A 19,234-nucleotide genomic window follows, 5' to 3' on the forward strand; every position below is an offset into this window, starting at 1 on the left:
CTCTGGTTTTGCTGACTTGGGCCTGCCATGTTTTGGGCCTTTAATTTGGGTTGTTCGTTGAGGGGCAGTGCCCTCTGTTTGCAGAAAAATATATAAAAAGGTTTCAATAAAAAAGTATAGATACATTTAGGACGAAAATGTAAACTAAAATTATATTAAAATTATTGAGATTAATTTTGATGTATAAAATTATTATTATAAAAATAAAATACGTGCACAAATACGTACCATAATGAAATATGATCAGACATATTTACACTACAAGTACATTATTAAACTCCAATCATATATTTACTTTGCACTACAGTAATTTTTTTATATAAAGTGTATGATTTTTTTTTCATGAAATGTATGAATTTCTAAATCATAGAACTTTGTACATTATGTAGCATGAAGATTACGCATTAATTAATGAATAATGAACAGTAAATAATGATCATAGATACTAAGAAAATTAAGAGACAGAAAAAGCTGATACAGAGACCAGCTTGAATTAATGAATAATGAACAGTAAATAATGATCATAGATACTAAGAAAATTAAGAGACAGAAAAAGCTGATACAGAGACCAGCTTGAACTCTGTTGCCGTGCATTTCTTGTAGATATATTTATTGTGCTAACACATAAAAAAAAGAATACTTTGCTGTAAAAAATAAAATAAAATAAAAAGATGACTTTCTATATTTTTAGGCAAAAAATGCTTTGTATGCACACCTGAGTGGAGTCACTCATTTATATATTTTTTCAATGAAATTAGCTACAACAATACGAAGTAACACTTCCAATTGCAATAAGAACAAAATCTATTCCCTGGCAGACAGACTCTGGAAGGGAGCTACTCATAAGGTATCAACGATAACTTTTTCTCATGTTGGTATTAAGTATTGGCAGGCATTAGAGTGCACCAACCATGTTGAATTGAGTCCATGCCTCCTGCATTGTAAATATAGACTTATACATTCATTTTTTTTTTTTGTTGGTAAAAGCATGATCAATTACAAGCATTAAGTAGATCAGAGAATATCATGAATTGATTTTACCTTTTGGACTGGACTACCAAATCATAAAGCTCTATAGTTTGGGTTACAAGCTAAGGAAGAAGAATGCCAAAACTAGAAACATATACCAAAATTGGCAATAGCTAAACATGTTTCTTCTTCATAACTCAAAAATTAAATGCATTATCCATTTGGAACAAGTGGTCTGTGCAATTCAAGTTCAGGATTATGTTTGTTACTTGTGAACTAATTCAGATGTCACTACCTCACTATGAAATTTTTATTCCTACCAGATAAAAAGCTTTGTAATATATACTATCTTGCAAAGCGCGACTAGATTCAGTGCATGGTATTTTATTGGAAAAAGTCATCCAGCATAAAACTTTTACCAGTAGTTCCTTACATTCTTACAAAAAACATTACTTTAGAAGATTTAAAAAATGTTGAGAGATGAATGTTTATGACCAATTTCAAGCAAGATTCTAGAAATTGCCTATGAAAGAGACAAACTTTTTGTAATGCTAATAAATTGACCCAAACATAGTACCTGTAAAATATCAAAAACTTTTTCTGCAGTGTACTTTTGGTCTGAAGTAGCACCCTTTTGCTGCAACTTATCTGGATGCAGACTGAGTAAAGCTCTTTGATAAGATCTTTTAACCGCGTTCCCTTCAATTATATCAACAAGAGGCACAGGCTTCCAGCCACAATTTGGCCAAAGTACCTTTATTCATGATGGAAGCCATTTTAGAACAATTTTGTACTTGGATGGAACCAAGGATCTAAAATTCCTTAACTGAATCTATGGTTTTACGGCATATCAACATGCTTTATTGTTGTTAACAGGCAAGAAAATATGGAATTTTCAATCAAATGGGCCAAGAATAGTAAGTAATAAACGAACATATATATGTACATATATATATTTTCTCACGTATTGTAATGTTGACAGCAGTGAGCGTATGTTTCCTTCCTTTCCTTTAGACCATTGTTGTATCTTCTTGTCAATGACCTACATGGTGTACAGAAATATATGCTTAATATCGTTATTCTTCTACAAGTTGATAAAAATGAAACATGTGTAGGTAAGTTGCAAATTACTTTGAATTCTTGAATTTCTTGGTTCTGTGAGACGTCATCCTCGTCTTGGGATAATACTTCAATCTGCAAATTTCAAATCAGGAGCTTATCCACATAAACACACAAAGGTAAAAATTTCAACACTCGGAACATATTTAATTTAACAATGGAATACCGTGAAATTCTCATGGAAGGACTCGTCTTTATCTTCAATATCAGCAAATGAAATGTCAGGAATTGCTGCTAACAAAATCAAGTTGTTCCATCACATAATTTAATCATCAAGTATTCAGCCAAAAACATATCTACAGAGTTTAAATTCAATCAATGATCAGTGGAAGTGTAACCCTTTTTACAAATATCCGGCCACATGGATGTGGTAATTAAGGTTTTCTACTTGCAAAGAATAGCTTATAATAGTGTCTGAGATAGGTGGCCCTTTGTGTAAAATTGTTTCAGAAAGCAGTGTATCGACACTACCATCTATATCTTGGATATCAGCGTACAGTAAAGAGACATTTTTAAGGACTGATTTAAAAGATAACCAAGAGAAACATATTATGCTAATAGCAGAAGAATTTTAAATAAAATACTAATGCAGTTCACATATGTAATCTTTGTAAGTTTGTCATACTGTTGTAAACATCCCCCAAATTAAGAACATATTCATAATTCCACAGCTGCTCAAGTTAGTCCATTCTCAACTGTATGAATATGGGATTTGGATAATTAAGCAAGTACCTGATGCTGAGATATCATTCTGCTGTGACAAATTATTGGCAGCCATATCAATGGTCTCTACGGTATAGATCTCCTTCTTGGACTGTTCAGGATCATCATCCACCTGTGAGAATTGAAATAAATCTTAAATCCAATAACTAAACAACTGTAAACAAGAATAACATGAGATTCCTCATTCGAGCGTATTCAAATTATCGACATCCTTTTAATAATGTGAGTATCTACTTCAGCTGCGACAGCACTTACATCGTTATTTACCCTTACAGCTCCTTTCTGCTTGTACTTATAACCCTGAAGTCGAGATTTTGTGTCGAGTTTGGGTTTTGTTACAGCTTCTTGATTGAATATTTGAGCAAATTCTTTGACCTTCCCTTTAACTCGGCCTTTTCCCATACTTCTGCCTGGGCTTAATGAACCTCGGGGAGTAGCTTTGCTATATTCTACACCTCTCTTAGAATCTGTCTTTTGCTTTTCATCTTCCTTCTTTGGATTCATAGGAATATCAAAACTATTTGAGCTTTTCGCCATGTTTGCTTCTCTCGACTTTCTGGTTATCTTATCATAATCTGACATAAAACTATTGACAGTTATCACAGCGTGGTAAACCTCACACACAAAGATAGAAAGAAGAATGCCAAAGACAGCTTTACCTTGTTTCTTACTGTTTTTACCGAACAGAGAATGTAATGATTTGGGCTCATGTTTGTGAGTTTCACTTGCTGCTTCAGTTTTTCCATCAGAGACTATCTCATTTGTAGAATGAGTACTTGATTCTGCTTTAGCATCATATGTAATAGGACTACCAAGAACATCTTTAATAAGAGTTTGACGGCTGCTCGATGAATCTGGTTGAGCTTTGGCGGAAATGATATGGTCTACACTCTGGTGTGAATCTACCTTGTTTTTACTGATTGTGGAAGTATTTGACACCTCTTGTTTTTTATTACTCTTTAAAGAAGAACCATTGTATGTTATAGGACTATCATTTTGTGTGGTAATCTCACTGACGATCCATTCCTTAGGACTATCATTTTGAGTGGTAATGTCAGTGACAATCCATTCCTTGGCGCTCGAGCATTTCTCAAGTTTAATCTTATCTTTTGTCCTTGAGGTTCTTTCTGTCCTAAAAGGCATCGCCAAAGGCACCACACCTTTACTTGCCCATTTATATATTGAGAAATGGAATTTATCATTACTGGTATTATTAGGAGAAACTTCAGTAATAGATCTGTCTTGTTTCAAATTGTTTCCTTTGTCTACTTCATCAGACTGGCTCAAGTTTGAAAACTCCTTCGATAATAGACTTTGCCTGTAAGTTGGCTTAAAATCATTTTGCAAGTCTTTATGTTGAGCTGAAAATCTAGATAGATGAGAGTCTGAGAAGTCTAATCCATTTGAAGCAGCAATGCCGTTGTTAAGTGGATTCGTACTCCTGGGAGGGGAACCAAATGTCTGAAGGTCCGCTCCATTTGCCAATATGGCAGGAAGGCTGATCAGTCGAATTTGGAAGGAGTAAACATCAGAGGCAAGTTGAAGATGAACAGATCATTATTGCATTGCTTTGAAATTAGAAGTAGCAAAAACAAGAGACTATGATCACATCAGGCAGTGAGTAACAAGTATGTTATCACAAATATCAACTCAATTGACTATTATTTTTTAACATTTCAATTGTGGACATATTACTTCTAATTAAGGTCTTGGCATTGGATGATGTTTAAATAGATTCCAAGGAAAATCCTTCTGTCAATGTGCATATGATGGATGCACCACATTGCCATTTTGTTAGCTTTTAGCAATTCAATTTTAGCTTTTAAAAAATACAAAAACTACATGTAACTAGATACTACTTTAAATTTTTAGCAAATCATCCCCTAAAGTTTTAATTTTAGTATACACAAAGTTCCCTAAGAAGGTGAGAATACAAGGGTTGTTTAGTTTTAAAAAGTGAGATTACAAAGTTCACCCATTGCGCACCGACCAATTGTGCTAGACATACATTGTTTATAGATTTTTGTGTAAGTTACTTTAAAAGTAACTACATATTTTACATTCATCGTGTATCGGAAGAGAAAATAAATTAGACAGTACCGTCAATGTAAACTAATTTTACACGGACATCGAACGAGAATAAAATACACCATCATTCCCTTTAAAATATGGTTTTAAAGTGAATTTATGTGGCGAAATGATGAATTATCTTTAAATTAATTTTTGACGTAAATATTTAAAAATAAAAAATAAAATAAAAAAAGTATAGCATAAAATTGGTTGGTTAGTTTTAACTTTGAAAAAGAAGGTGAAAAAGGTGAAAGGAAAAGGAAAACCTGAAGGATGGGGGGAGAGAAGAAGCAAGTGGTTGAAGAGCAGGACTGAAAGCAGCAGCATCACGTCTCTTTGGTGTTGAACACCCACTTGGAGTTTGAGACTGTGACTCTTCTCCTCCAAATATATCATCAAAGAAATCTTTTCCTTTTCTTCTCCTCCTAACTCCACTATCCTCACCAAACACGGGTTTCTCGCTCTCCGGTGGAGGAGGCCAACTACACCAACCCGTTTCACCTTCCTCTCCTCCACTCACCGATGAATTTACCGATGACCTCCTCCGCGGTGGTCCCCCAAACACGTCGTTAAAATCAACGTCTGATTTCCTCTGTGACGTGCTCGGATTGTTACCACTCTCATCCTCATCATATCCTAACAGAATACCATCTCGTTGTTCAGAATAACTATAAAATCTCTCCATTCAAAATCTGGCGGGAAATTGTTATTGTTATAGCGAGGAATGGAACAGAACAGAACAGAACAGAACACAGAGAGGTTTGTGAGAAAGAACAATGATGTCAGTGAAGAGAATTTTGAAATAATAATTTGAATTGTCACAGACAAAAGAGGACAGGGTTAGGTAGTAGCACTGGAAATCTAGTAGAAATTGCAAAACCACATAATACAATATGGATAAAGTGTGAATAATTTGTGATACTAAATAAATCAAATGTCTACAGATTGTAACTGAAATCAAAATGAACACACCACAGCCTCTCATTCTACCTCTCTGGCTTCTGTCTTTTTCTTTCAGCAATACTTTGTTTCTTTGCTAACAATAACATCCCCCAAATTCAAATACTCCAATTTAATTTAATATAAAAAAACATTTCTAAAATTTTCACCAATGAAAAATTATTTATTAAATTAAAAAAACAAGTTTAGATTATTTCATTTTATTAAAAGTATCCTTGAAGCTGTCTCATGCGATTCCCGATAGGACAACGAAAGATAGGAAGCGTACAGAAACAGAATACAATTGCATAGTCGTTTCCAGGAAAAAGCCAAATTATACCCGAAAATGTATGTATGTTTAATGACAAAAAAACAGTAACAAGCGCCAAATTGATTTGGCAACCAATAATAATGTTTATCTGTTCAAATGCAGAATAAACCAACAAGCAACCAAACAATGAAGGAAACATCAAAATTTATGATAGGAAATAGGTTTCAAACAAATTTTAAATTCAGAATTATCTCAACATATTGTGAGTGTGAGACTAAGGTTTATGTAAAAGTTATTTCTATAGCAAAAGTTAAAATAAAGCGAAACTATTTTTCATGTAAGTTATAAGTTGTTTTCAGAAATATCTTGAAGAACATATATGAAAATAAGTTGATTTCAAGGGGAAAAACAAATTTAAACGTTGAAGTATCAAGAATCATTTTAATGGCTATTGCAGCAGCATATAGAGAAGAATAATATAGAGAATAATAGTAACTTGCCATGCAAGTAACTTCACTATTGTACTTCATCATCTTAGTGTAGTACATTTCAGTTTGTGTAGTACAACTCTTAGGTCTATAAATACTCTTGTATCATTCTGATTTCACAATAATGAAGATTTATTTTGCTCTTCCATTGTTTCATAATATGGTATCAGAGCACTCTCTTTGAGAGTAGTTCTGATCCTAACCGTTTTTTCTTGCGATCCTAACCATTTTTCTTCTTGTTTCTTCCGCTGCAATTCATCTTCTCTGGTTGAATTTCGTGCAATTTCAGCACATTCGCCATTGATTTCTTCGTGTTCTTCTTGCTTCCTCTGTTTTTCTGCATATTTGAAGCTTTTCATCTTCAACAATGGTGCGTAATTTGAACACTCAGCAAAACGTTGATTCAGTGTTCTATGTTCATCCTAGTGAAGGTCCAAACTCTGTGGTAGTTACTCCACTCCTTACTGGTTCGAATTACCTCGCATGGAGTAGATCCATGCAACGTGCACTTGGCGCGAAGAATAAACTTGTTTTCATCAATGGATCTGTGCCTATTCCTGATCTTGCTGATTTGAACCGTGATGCATGGGAACGGTGCAATCATCTGGTTTATTCGTGGTTAATCAACTCTGTTTCTCCACAAATTGCTCAAACTTTAGTGTTTCATGAGCACGCCATTGACGTTTGGGATGAACTCAAAGAACGCTTCGCAAAAGTTGATCGTATTCGCATAGCTTCCTTACGTTCTTCTATCAACAATTTGAAGCAAGGATCTAAAACCGTTTTAGAGTATTTCACTGAAATGAAAACTCTATGGGAAGAGCTTAACTCTCATCGTCCAATGCCTAATTGCACTTGTCCTTTTCCATGCCGGTGTGAAGCTATGAGATCTGCACGCGCACATCGTATGGAGGATCAAGTGATTCAATTTTTGACTGGTTTGAATGATAACTTCAATGTTATCAAGTCTCAAGTCCTTCTTTTGGATCCATTACCTTCAATTAATAAGGTGTATTCATTGGTTATCCAAGAGGAGAGTAATAATGGTACAGTCTCTCTTCCCTCTGTTTCAGAAGACTCAAGCATTCTTGTTAATGCTTCTGATTCTAAGAAGCAATATGGAAATGGAAAATCATTTGCTGGTTCCAAGAATAACTCTAGGTTTTGTACTTTTTGCAAACGTACAAACCATACTGTGGAGTTTTGTTATCAGAAGCATGGATACCCCAATTCATATAAGTCCAATCCTACAGCAAATGCTACTAATGCTTCTTCTAGCAATGCAGAGATTCAGCCTGTGAATTCTGCAGTTGACAATTCTCCTCCTACTGGTTTGACTCAGGAGCATTACAATCATCTTGTATCTCTTCTTCAGCAATCACATTTGCTTGCTTCAGGCTCCACTCCTTCTCCCCCAACCTCAAACCATATTGCTTCTACTCCCAATTTCCCTTCTTCCTCTGGTACTCCTCCTTCAGGTATATCAACTGTTTTTTCTTGTGCTTTATCTGATTCATCTCATGATTGGTTACTTGATTCTGGTGCTAATGAGCACATCTGTTCTTCTTTAAACTATTTTACTTCATATCAATCTATTAAACCTGTTCATGTTCATTTACCAAATAAAACCATTGTTACCATACATCATGCTGGTACTGTTGTCTTTTCTCCACATTTTAAAATTTCTAATGTTCTATATTCACCACATTTCAAGGTTAATCTGATTTCTATTGCCAAAATCATTAGTAGCTTGAATTGTTATGTCCAATTTTTACCTGATAAATGCATTATACAGGATCTGATTACCCACAGGATGATTGGTTTGGCTGATCCTCATGGTGGTTTATACAAATTGAGGATTTCTCCTTCAGTTTTTCCTTTTCAGTCTTCTGTTTCTAATGTTCCTCATTGTAATATATCCATAAATAAAGATGTTCAACCTATAGTTTCTAGTACATTTACTCATATTCCTGAAACTGCACTTTGGCACTTTAGATTGGGGCACTTGTCCAATCAAAGATTGTCAAATATGCATTCTTTGTACCCTTCTATCTGTGTTGATAATAAAGCCATTTGTGATGTTTGTCAATTTGCTAAACATAAGAAATTACCTTTTTCTCATAGTTTATCTCATGCTACTTCTAAATTTGAATTGATTCATTGTGATATTTGGGGTCCTTTGAGTGTTCCTTCTATTCATGGCCATAAGTACTTTATCACTATTGTTGATGACTTTAGTAGGTTTGTTTGGATCATTTTGATCAAATCCAAAGCTGAGGTGTCTATTCATGTTCAACAGTTTATCACTCTCATTGAAAATCAGTTTCATATCACTCCTAAAATCCTTAGAAGTGATAATGGCCCTGAATTTGATTTACCTTCATTTTATAACTCTAAAGGCATTCTTCATCATAGGTCTTGTGTTGAGACTCCTCAGCAAAATGCTAGAGTAGAAAGAAAACACCAACATATACTCAATGTAGGAAGAGCTCTCTTATTTCAATCCAAATTACCAAATTGTTATTGGTCATATGCTGTTCTTCATGCAGTGTTCTTGATCAATAGAGTCACCACTCCACTTCTTCATCATAAATCTCCCTATCATGTTTTACATGATTCTATTCCTGATTCTAATCTTTTCAAAGTTTTTGGTTGTTTATGTTTTGCATCTACCATCCAATCTCACAGGACCAAACTTCAACCTAGAGCAAGGAAGTCTATATTTTTAGGCTATAAACCTGGTTACAAAGGTTATGTTCTTATGGACATGCATTCTAGAGCTATCTTTGTGTCCAGAAATGTTACTTTTCATGAAACAGTTTTACCTTACCAGCCTTCCACTCCTACTCTTGTATCATTCTGATTTCACAATAATGAAGATTTATTTTGCTCTTCCATTGTTTCATAATAATGGCAACTTCACCGTGATACGTTAAAGCATAGCATGGCCACTTTGAAAACAACGTTTGTATTTATCCAGTACTCCCTCCGTTTTAAAATGAGTGTCGATTTAGCTAAAAAAATTTGTTTCAAAATGAATGTCACTTTGGGTTTTCAATGCAATAATAACTTTTTCTTTTCAATTTCACCCTTCAATTAATACTATGTTACACTACTTCCAAAGTATTATTTTTTCTTTAATGAAAAACAAATCAATAATTGATTAGGATAATTTGGTAAAATTGCTATGACATTTGATTACTTTATTCCATTCCTTAATCTATGTGCAATTGGCTAAAGCGACACTCATTTTTTGAAACGGAGGGAGTAGTTTTTTTACCATCATATTAAACAGGTTGATTTAACCTTGAGTTTCTACAAAAACTATTTTATTATAAATGTTTAAAGTTGTTTGGAAGGGGTAAATAATACAGAACAGTTCTGTAAGACTTTGTATCATTCAGTCACCAACAAATTTACAAGAAATGAACAACAAAATCATAGAAATAGGATGCAGAGCTTAAAGCAATAACCAGAATTCAGATATCATAATCATCAGGAATAATTGTATAAAGGCGAAAGTTTAAAAACCCTATAGCTGAGTCAATTGAAGAACCTCTCTGGGATCCCCCCTTAGTAACATTAGCGGATGCTTATTGTCAAATGTCAAGTTTCTTCATTTTCCTGTCATTGTGTTTAAGAAAGCTTCATTGGGGATTAATCTGCAAATAACTTCTTGAAGTGCCTCTTAATGCATTTTTTTTTGTCAAGTAGCTTAGTGGTTTAAAATTTAATGGTGTCCGCAATTGGAACTCATCCTTATCGAGTGAATAGAAGATATTTTGGACAATCTTCAATTTTGAAAATTCGTCAAATTTCTCAACTGGCAAAAATATCGTCCAATTAAATAGCAGTAGTGAATAATAATGCCCCTTAGTCAACTGCTTGTGACTTGGCACATTAAGTGGTCTGTGCCTACTGCCTGTCACATTACTATCATCTCAGGTGGACCACTTTGCCTGAAAATTTTGTGAAGTTAAAATGATTAATTTTGTGACAATTAGCTTGTGATCTTTGTTTACATAATGTGACCGTTGAATCCGATTCATTAGAAAGTGTTATACCAGCTGGTGGAAGAATGTATGACTATAAAAGCTCAAACAAATACCCCATGTGTTGGTTAACTCGTATATTATGTTATTTTTAACATTTCATTATAATTGGTGACATTAAAATGGCTCCCAAATAATTACTTTTACAATAACTTGACTTGTATTTTCAAGTTAATTTTTTTATTTCTTAAACAAAATTCTTAAGACACTTGCTAACATGATTATAATATTATTTTTTTACACTAATTAATATTAGATACATCATTGTTAAGTCTATTTCACTTATCCTTAAAAAAAGTCTATTTCATTTTATATTAATATTATTTACATATTTATTATATTGTTTTATTGACAGCATGCTGATAAATAAAGTTTAACAAAAAATGATTTGATTCAAAATCAAGTTATCTCAAACTATTCGTCTCCAATTAAAGAATACTAATCGATTAAGCTCAACCACCAAATTTGTGGCACAATAAAACAGTGACATGATATTTGTGTTGAAAAAATATCATTTCTCAAAAGATAAACACGAGTAAAAATATCCAAAACATAAAAGGCGTCATATATGCATATAATCAATTTATAATTTATAATCGAAAGACATATATGCATATAAATATTCAAAAAGTAGTTTTTACAATCGAATCAATATCATTTACTGGCGAACTCAAGTGATTCCAAAGAATATAGAACAAGAGAGTTGGTAATTTCCCTCCAAAAATAAGAAAGAGAGTTGGTAATTGATTTACCAGTCACAAAAGCAAAACAAAAAAATTCCTGGGGTGGGCCAGTACAACTAGTTGTTTCCAGTTTTCTAAACTCTTGTCTATGCAGGTGAATCGAAGTTCCCTCCAAAAGATGTGAGCAAAGCAGAAAGATCATCATCCTCTCTACCCAATCCCATGCTAAGACCGAGAAGATCACGGGTCATGGGCTGGTTCGATGAGCCCCCCGTCTCATTCCCACAGGGAAGTCCAAGCCCAAGATAATCTGCCACAGGCTCATTCTCTTGTTTTACATGACCATGGTTATTCCATTGATCTGTTGTGGTGCTGCTAATACTGACACTGTTGTCTTTCAAGCCTAAAGCACGAAGCAAGGATGCATTGGATGAAGATGAACCCACTTGAGCAGCTTTTTGGAGTAATGCAGTAGCAGATAATACAGGTTGTGGAGATGCAGTTTTGTAATGGGGAAAAGGGTGATCATTGTTGTTGTTATTGGAGAGATAGAGTGGTGTGAAAAGTGAGAGGGTTGTGGGTTCTGTGATAGAGAAAGATGTGGGGATATCTGAGTGAGGCAAGCTTGACATGAGACTGCTGAAAGAAGAACAACAGCTAGTAGAAGTAGAAGTAGAAGCGTTTGAACATGGCGGTGACAGCCTTGTTGGGTTTTCTGCAATGTCTGATTACAATCAAAGCAAAAATAATCTTGAAAAAACAACTAATGGATAGCATAAAACAATGAATAAAGACTTCAAAAAAAGTTGCAAATGAAAATAAATTAACCTGATTGAGAAAATTTAAAAAAAGAAAAGATTTTTACATATATTATAACCTGAAACAGTGAAACACAAGGGGGAAAAAAGCTTGGGAGTGGGGATTGAATCATTGAATGCATAGAGCAAAACGGGAAAAAACAGTTATAAATGACCTTCCTATTATTTTCCCCTTTTGACTTACACTGCCTTCCCTGTTCATTTAGGATCAATTGTCACTTTATAACAAGGGTCTTGTTAACTAATGCCCCGGGCACTAGTTAAGGAAACAAAAAAGGAAATATTTGCATTGAAAACATAATTCTTCACATTTTTTTAACTTTAACTACACAAGTTTCAAAGTCCTTATACTATATTTGGTTCCCTTAACGAGTGTCCGGGGGCACTCGTTAACATTTTCCTTATAATAACATTAAAGTATGAATTAATGTTTTTCATTAATAAACTCTTAGTTATGATAGCTCAATTCACTTGACAATTTCATTAACCATGATTAATAAAGATCTTTGAAGTAAAAACTTTTCTAGATTATCATGGAAGAATTGCAGGTAATTCTTCCAAAAATTAATAAGCATTAACCACACAAGTAAATTTACAAGTGCTACTTACAAATTAAGTTTTACTCAACTTACAAATTTACTTACGTGACTCATTTACATTAGTTGCTGAGTAAATTACACACAATTCTTTCGAAATAATCTAGTCTAACTTTAGTAAGTAAAACTCATTTTATAATTTAAATTAATCATTATTTTAATAATCATGCACAATTTAAATGAGAATAATATGATGAGGGAGTATATTTCATTTTTGTGTTGTCTCGGTTTCTCCCTCAACCTGTAAATAAAAATGATATTTGTACGATAATTTTGAGACAAATTTTTGGACTACTCTCGCATATTATAACCTAAAGGAAGATGAAAAAAAAAATATTGTATCAAAAGTTGTCACAAAATGATTTTACAAATATCATATTCTTATAAGTAAAACACATGCGACATCTAGATACAACTTAAAGAAATTTTTTACTATGGTCATTAACATAAATAAATAAATAGTATTTGAGCATAAACATATTAAAATATTTTTTTAATAATAAAAAAAATTGATAATAAAATGATTTAGTAATTTAAAAAAATTATGTGTGCGCCACCAAATACTATTTATTTTATCTGTGACCATATAAGAATGTGTTCGGCTTAAATTAGCCTTTCTTAATAAAAAAAAACTTTAATTAGTCTTCTCTTCTCATTCTCCTTCCCACAGAGACTCACACTGTCCCATTGTCATCGTGTGAGAGGATCCATAATGTGGGCTGCATTACTACTCAGCGGCAGAGAAAAACAAAATAAATGCATATGCGAAGAGACAAAATAAAACACTCATGTGTCAAGTTCAAATCATGTCAGCTTCATTTATCCAAATAATAAGGAATTTATTATAGAGAGATAAATAGATAAAAGGGTTAATTAAGTTTCTAGTCCTTATAAATATTCACAGTTTTGTTTTAGTCCCTATAAAATAAAATCATATTTTTTAGTCCCTGTGACATTTTCCTTAAGCACTTTTAAGGACCAAAAATCTTGATGGAAATTTTTGACTGGGGCTAAAATGCTGATGAAAAAATTTATAAGGACTAAAAATGCTGACGGAAAATTTTATAGGGACTAAAAACAAAACTTTGAATATTTATAGGGACTAAGAACTTAATTAACCTAGATAAAATAATATGACAAATGGTTAATAATAAAAATAAATAACCTATCAAAATAACAATTTTTTTACTTGTTTTGTCATTTAATGATATCCTTAATACCACAATTAAAAAGAACAAATGAAATGTACTTCTGAAAAAATTAAATTTATTGTTTTTTGTGGAAAATTAAGGTTGCTCAATCCCTTGCAATTGCAAATTGATAGTGGACGAATGTTTTCCAAAACAAAGGCGGGTTTGAGATACCAGGAAACAAAAGTGCAAAACCCAAATAGGAAATGAATTACTAGTAACTCGTACCTGAGCACTGAGTAGACGACAAAGTAGGAGACACCATCACTGATGATATTGTTGATGGAGTGAGTGGTGGCGTAGCCGGTGAAGAAGAAGAAGAAGGAACCACGGCAACAGCGTTATTGCTACTACCACCCTCCTTCCAACTCTCATTCACCATTCCATCGCAGAACCTTCTGTGCGTAACAAAATTATCCTTCCTATTAACAAATAAACAAATAATTAAATAACATTAACAAAACAGAAAATAATCAACATTTTGAGAGATAATTAAAGATGGAAAAGAAATTAACCTAGAAAACACAGTGCCACAATCACATTTATACTCTCTAGTTCCACAGTTCCTCATATGAACTTTCAAATCACATTTCGCAGCGTATTTTTTAGAACAACGTTCACATTTCCATTTCTTCTCACCGTGCTTTCTACAAAAGTGTTTTTTCACTCCTGTGAGGTCACCGAGTGCTCTTGAAGGATTGTGGTGAACGCAGGAAGGCTCAGGACAAACGTACACTTTCTTGCGGAGGATTTCGTCGTTCGCTCGCTGCCGGAGCTTCCACGGCATGTTGTGTCCTCGCCGGTGAAGTTGGAGATTCTGTTCCCGTTGGAATCCTTTGTTACAGATCTCGCATATGAAACGGTTGGTTGCTAGTAAAGTTTTGGGTGATAAAGCGATTACTTCAGCGTCTGGATCTGCAAACGGAAACAACAAAACATTGATTCAATACTCTCATACTCATAAATAATAAACTAACACTTCGAAAAGTAAGTAATAATAAATAAATTAATAATTATAAAAGTAAGAAAGTGTATATTTAATTTAATCGATGATTTATTTATATAATAGTGGATATTTATTTATATACACCTGGCATTCCAGGGAGGTTTCGCTTCTTTTTTGACGGTGGCGGTGTAGTAGAAAGTGGCATTGGTGGTGAAGTAGTATTTTTCTGAGGTTCTGGCATAGCTGTTATTGTTATTGCTAACACAGGGATCAAGTTTTGGTGTAGTAGTGTAGTGTACTGTGTACACAACGAGGCGGCGGACAAATACTTACTAGAGAAGGAAGAGGGTAATGTTTTTCTTTTTACTTTTCCTTTTTTTCCAATGAGTATGATATGATGAGGAGTATATTGGACAAGAGGAGAGAGAAATTGTTTGGATGTGCTTAGATAAAATTAGGAAATATGAGATGGTTAGTTGGATTTGATATAAAACAACTAAGGAGAAAATATAAATTAAACGTCATAGGTGTCATGACTAGCATTAGACTATTACTTTTCCCACCCTGCTGCCTTCTCGCGCGCCCTGCAAAAATTTCAAAAATATCTCTGGTCCGGATTTCGTTTTCCGAACCAGATTGTTAGTGTTTCCGGAAACTATAATCCGGACAAATACGCTCTGAATATTTTGTGTCTTTCTTTGATGTCAAAGTTCTCTGTTAACCGTTATACGACCCCCGCATAAGCTGCAATGCAATTGCAGGGGTCGTATGAGCAGTCAACAATGACCATGACACCACAAACACTCCTAAAAGCTACCTAAAAAACTTAAATTTTTTGAAGAAAATGTAAGAAAGGAGGTGAAGAAGAATGAAGGAAAATGTTGAAGATCCAAGCCTTTTTATAGCCTAAAACAAGTCCTAGATCATTTGGAAGTCAAAGAAAACGTGTTTTTCATTCAAAACCGTCCAAAAAACGCGTTAAAACTCCACTAACCGGCCAAACCTTTGGTGAAACGTCACCGGCCAAAATGTTACTGAGGGTTTCCAGATTTTATAATCCGGAATGCATGAAGTATTTCCGGATTATAAATTCTGAACTGCACCAGACCCTTTATTTGGATCGTTTTCGTTGCGAATGCCTTGAAAAAAATAGATCAAAGATACGTAACATAAATAGAAGCAACATAAGACAAATAAACAGTTAAAAAAAACCATAATAACATAAATGATGAATCTTTAGGGAAGGTGTTCGAAGAGGAGCTTTTGAACTCGATCTTGCCGGCCTGTCAACTGACATGTTACGATTGGCAGGCCGACATTATCGAGTTCATAAGAACCTGTTCTTTGGAGTTAGATCTGTAACATAATGAAGAAGGGCAAGGTGTTTCAAGAGGGTTTCTTTGAGTTAGATTCTGCTGCCTTGCCAAATGACATATTCATCTGGCAGGCAGCAAGATCTAACTCATAGCAACCTCTTGATATTTTTGACTTATCTATGTATCAAGGAGGCATGAAGGAGTATCTATATATTTTTGACAGCATGTTGAAGATCTTCATCATGCCGTCAAATAGAGAGCTAACGCATCCATTTGCGACAGCATGAGAAAGATCCTCAGCTTAATGACAAAAATTTGCATGGTTTTCTTTGGTGTGTTTGTGTGTTTTGATGGTATTAAAGGTGAAAACCGGAGAGGATGTATTTATAGAGGTCCTTGGATGTTGTGGACCACATAAACTCTTGGTGCAATGTGGTCCATACAAAAGAATCCTATGCTGAGGCATTCCGGATTTCGTTTTCCGGAATACACATACGCCCTATGTTATTCCGGATTTTGTAATCCGAAAAACATATCTTTGGTTATTTTATCGATTAAATGAACATCTCTGACGTAAATTACAACATAATGAAAGTTTAAATAATATATATATGAGTTAGGATCCATTGACATCTGGTGTCAACAGATTCGTTGACACCAAATCTCAACCGTTCATATCCCTTGATTTCATTTGATCCAATAGCTCTTATTAATTCATTTAACCTTGTACCTATGCGTGATGCACTGAACCACACCTATCTGCAGATTTTGTTCATCTCTTCTCCCCCTTGCACACCTTCACAAATGCTTCATCTATATTATGTGTTGCACCTATCGAAATTAAAACCCAGCTATTCAATTAGTGGTGGATATGAATTAAAACCCTCTACGCTAATTCTTCAAATGGATCATCTAAGATTAATTCCTTAATTTTTTTGATTAGATTTATGAAATCAATAACAATTGGATGAAGTTAGGAAATTCGATGGACATTATTTATTGATTTGCTTCAATTTGTGCAATTTTAGGTGAGAAAAAGAAATTGCATATCAGAATGCATAATATAAAATAAAAAATTGTGGGTTTGGTAAAATGAAAAACTATGTAAATTAAATTGAATAGTCTTCGGTATTCCGTGTACAGAAATAAGAGTTATTTCCTTTGTTTGGGTATGGATAAGGAAGCAGCCAAGTTATGTGAGACGACATTTTTCCATTGTTGTTCCTGTATACTTTGTTCAGCAAGATTGAAAAGGAACAAAAAGAAAATAAGAGTGCGCGTTATAGTGAAAAAGGCCTATGTGAGTTAATTTAGTAAAAAATTATAAGCCTTTGATTTATAAAAATGAACGGCTGGGATTTGGTGTCAACGAATTCGTTGACACCTGGTGTTAATGGATCCTAACTATATATATATATATATATATATATATATATATATATATATATATATATATATATATATTATTCAAAACATAATGCAACAACTTAATTCAACAACACATAACTAACACGCAATTAAAACAACATAAAACACGTGATTAATTAAAACATAACACATTATCACGGATCATCAAAACTAACTTCTTCCTCCTCTGGTCCCTCTAGCAGAGCCCTGATCACTTCGTAGTTCCTGGGCCGGTGCAAACTTTTCAGAATTTGTTCAGCAGATCTAACCAACGAATCGTCCAACTCGATCGGTCCTCTAGTGTTGTGCTGACCAAAGACAGAGAACATGGTTCTCACGTCGTCGTCGTTTGTGAGTTTCATCCGGCTGAAGCGAAGAGATCCGGCTGAGTCGAACAATGGACATCGATATTCGACACCGACCACCCTCCTCGTGTCTCTGCGGTTGAGTTGACGGTAGGCATGGCAATGGGGCGGGGTGGGGACGGGTTTTACATTCCCCGTCCCCATACATGATTCTCATATATTTACCCGTTACGCTACCCATACCCAACGGGGATGAGAAATTGAACCACATCCCCGTCCCCGACAGGTTCGGGTATCCCCGCCCCATCCCCGTCCCCGTATTCAATAATTTTTTTCAATAAACAATAGAAAGTTTTTTTGCAACCCCTAGAGAAATGTTGTAATGCATTATCCAGCAATATGCTCACTTTAACATTTGTTAAACCGATTAATTTAGTTACTCCTTTATATATCAATGATACTTTTTATAACACAAAAATTATCAAACAAAATAACATGGCATATCAACATAAAGTAATTTTTTGCATTCGGGACGGGTTTGGGTATGGGTTCGGGGTGGGTACCTATATACCCTTTACCCGTCCCATACCCGTGTTTTGAAATCGGGGAAAATCCAAACCCATACCCAAACCCAGTCAAAACGGGGAAAACCCGTCAAATTGGGTTTGGTTCGGGCAGGTAACCACGGGTATGGGTTTTGTTGCCATGCCTAAGTTGACGGTTGATTTGATCCAGCTCATCCTTCAGCCCGGAGAGGGTGACATCGTCGCGAATCCTAAACAGATGGGGTGGTGTTCCACGCTAGCTTGGTGTTCGGATCAAAGCCAGGGAATTCCATGTTGCAGAGGTATCTGGGCGGTGTAGTTTGCTTGTAATGAAAACAGGGACCCCTATTTATAGAGGTATATGGACGTTGTGGACCATGAAAATTGTCGGTGCAATGTAGGACACACAAAAGAATCCAATGCTGAAGCAATCCGGATTTTAAAATCCGAACCAAGCATCACCATACACAGTCCCAAGTTCTCCTTTGGTTCACGCCATGATCGTATCTTTCCGGAATATATAATCCAGAATATATGTGTATTCCGAATTATATATTCTGGAGTGCACCAGAAGCTTTTGGCCGGTGGTCTGCACCACAAAGAAAACGTTTTTCAAACGTTTTGGGCGGTGGTTAAGTTGAAAAACGTGTTTCTACACGTTTTTTGACCGGATTTGACCCCTTCCCCACCTTCTTTTCATCCCCCTCCCCTATAAATAGGCTACATTTCCTGAAAAAATTTCACACCTTCTTCTTTCTCCTCTTCTCCTCTACAATGATGTGTTTACATCGTTGGCC

The 19,234-nt window shown here is 34.6% G+C and overlaps 3 protein-coding genes across 7 annotated transcripts; 1 reads left to right on the forward strand and 2 right to left on the reverse strand.

Moving 5' to 3' along the window:
- Window positions 1-539: 539 nt before the first annotated feature.
- On the reverse strand, window positions 540-5,698 carry JAC1 (J-domain protein required for chloroplast accumulation response 1). Of its 4 annotated transcripts, none has more exons than XM_085756946.1 (9): window positions 5,148-5,698; window positions 3,471-4,309; window positions 3,067-3,386; window positions 2,821-2,923; window positions 2,255-2,319; window positions 2,101-2,163; window positions 1,934-2,011; window positions 1,547-1,723; window positions 540-934 (listed from the first exon to the last, which is right to left on the reverse strand). In XM_085756946.1, exons 1-9 carry the CDS (start codon window positions 5,564-5,566, stop codon window positions 896-898), a joined length of 2,103 nt encoding a protein of 700 aa, XP_085613072.1. In that variant the 5' UTR covers window positions 5,567-5,698; the 3' UTR covers window positions 540-895. The 4 variants fall into 4 exon arrangements, with proteins under 4 accessions (XP_085613072.1, XP_085613071.1, XP_085613070.1 ...); XM_085756945.1 differs by having other exon boundaries at window positions 2,255-2,322; XM_085756944.1 differs by having other exon boundaries at window positions 3,067-4,309.
- Window positions 5,699-6,702: 1,004 nt separating this feature from the next.
- Window positions 6,703-8,668, forward strand: LOC146942857 (uncharacterized). The gene is made up of 2 exons (XM_085756947.1): window positions 6,703-8,057; window positions 8,375-8,668. The coding sequence occupies exons 1-2, from the start codon at window positions 6,947-6,949 to the stop codon at window positions 8,407-8,409; spliced, it is 1,146 nt and encodes a 381-aa protein (XP_085613073.1). The 5' UTR covers window positions 6,703-6,946; the 3' UTR covers window positions 8,410-8,668.
- Window positions 8,669-11,200: 2,532 nt separating this feature from the next.
- LOC146942858 (zinc finger protein GAI-ASSOCIATED FACTOR 1-like) lies at window positions 11,201-15,338 on the reverse strand. Of its 2 annotated transcripts, none has more exons than XM_085756948.1 (4): window positions 15,009-15,338; window positions 14,434-14,833; window positions 14,147-14,340; window positions 11,201-12,038 (listed from the first exon to the last, which is right to left on the reverse strand). In XM_085756948.1, the coding sequence occupies exons 1-4, from the start codon at window positions 15,103-15,105 to the stop codon at window positions 11,461-11,463; spliced, it is 1,269 nt and encodes a 422-aa protein (XP_085613074.1). In that variant the 5' UTR covers window positions 15,106-15,338; the 3' UTR covers window positions 11,201-11,460. The 2 variants fall into 2 exon arrangements, with proteins under 2 accessions (XP_085613074.1, XP_085613076.1); XM_085756950.1 differs by having other exon boundaries at window positions 11,201-12,029; window positions 15,009-15,243.
- Window positions 15,339-19,234: the final 3,896 nt, after the last annotated feature.

The sequence above is a fragment of the Medicago sativa genome, chromosome 3 (genome assembly GCF_051527215.1).
Source record: "Medicago sativa cultivar Bolivia chromosome 3, Bolivia_mono, whole genome shotgun sequence".
NCBI classification, from domain to species: Eukaryota; Viridiplantae; Streptophyta; class Magnoliopsida; order Fabales; family Fabaceae; genus Medicago; species Medicago sativa.

What these genes read in the sequence shown, in the direction of transcription:
- LOC146942858 (XM_085756948.1), bottom strand. Translation starts at nt 15,105, where the DNA reads ATGCCAGAACCTCAGAAAAATACTACTTCACCACCAATGCCACTTTCT. An exon ending in TGTGGCACTGTGTTTTCTAG is followed by an intron (nt 14,341 to 14,433) that starts GTTAATTTCTTT and finishes ATTTGTTAATAG; the next exon opens with GAAGGATAATTTTGTTACGC. An exon ending in GTCGTCTACTCAGTGCTCAG is followed by an intron (nt 12,039 to 14,146) that starts GTACGAGTTACT and finishes GATTGTAATCAG; the next exon opens with ACATTGCAGAAAACCCAACA.
- JAC1 (XM_085756943.1), bottom strand. Translation starts at nt 5,566, where the DNA reads ATGGAGAGATTTTATAGTTATTCTGAACAACGAGATGGTATTCTGTTA. An exon ending in CCTTCCATGAGAATTTCACG is followed by an intron (nt 2,164 to 2,254) that starts GTATTCCATTGT and finishes TGAAATTTGCAG; the next exon opens with ATTGAAGTATTATCCCAAGA. An exon ending in AAGAAATTCAAGAATTCAAA is followed by an intron (nt 2,012 to 2,100) that starts GTAATTTGCAAC and finishes TACACCATGTAG; the next exon opens with GTCATTGACAAGAAGATACA.
- LOC146942857 (XM_085756947.1), top strand. Translation starts at nt 6,947, where the DNA reads ATGGTGCGTAATTTGAACACTCAGCAAAACGTTGATTCAGTGTTCTAT. An exon ending in CTCTGGTACTCCTCCTTCAG is followed by an intron (nt 8,058 to 8,374) that starts GTATATCAACTG and finishes TGCATTATACAG; the next exon opens with GATCTGATTACCCACAGGAT.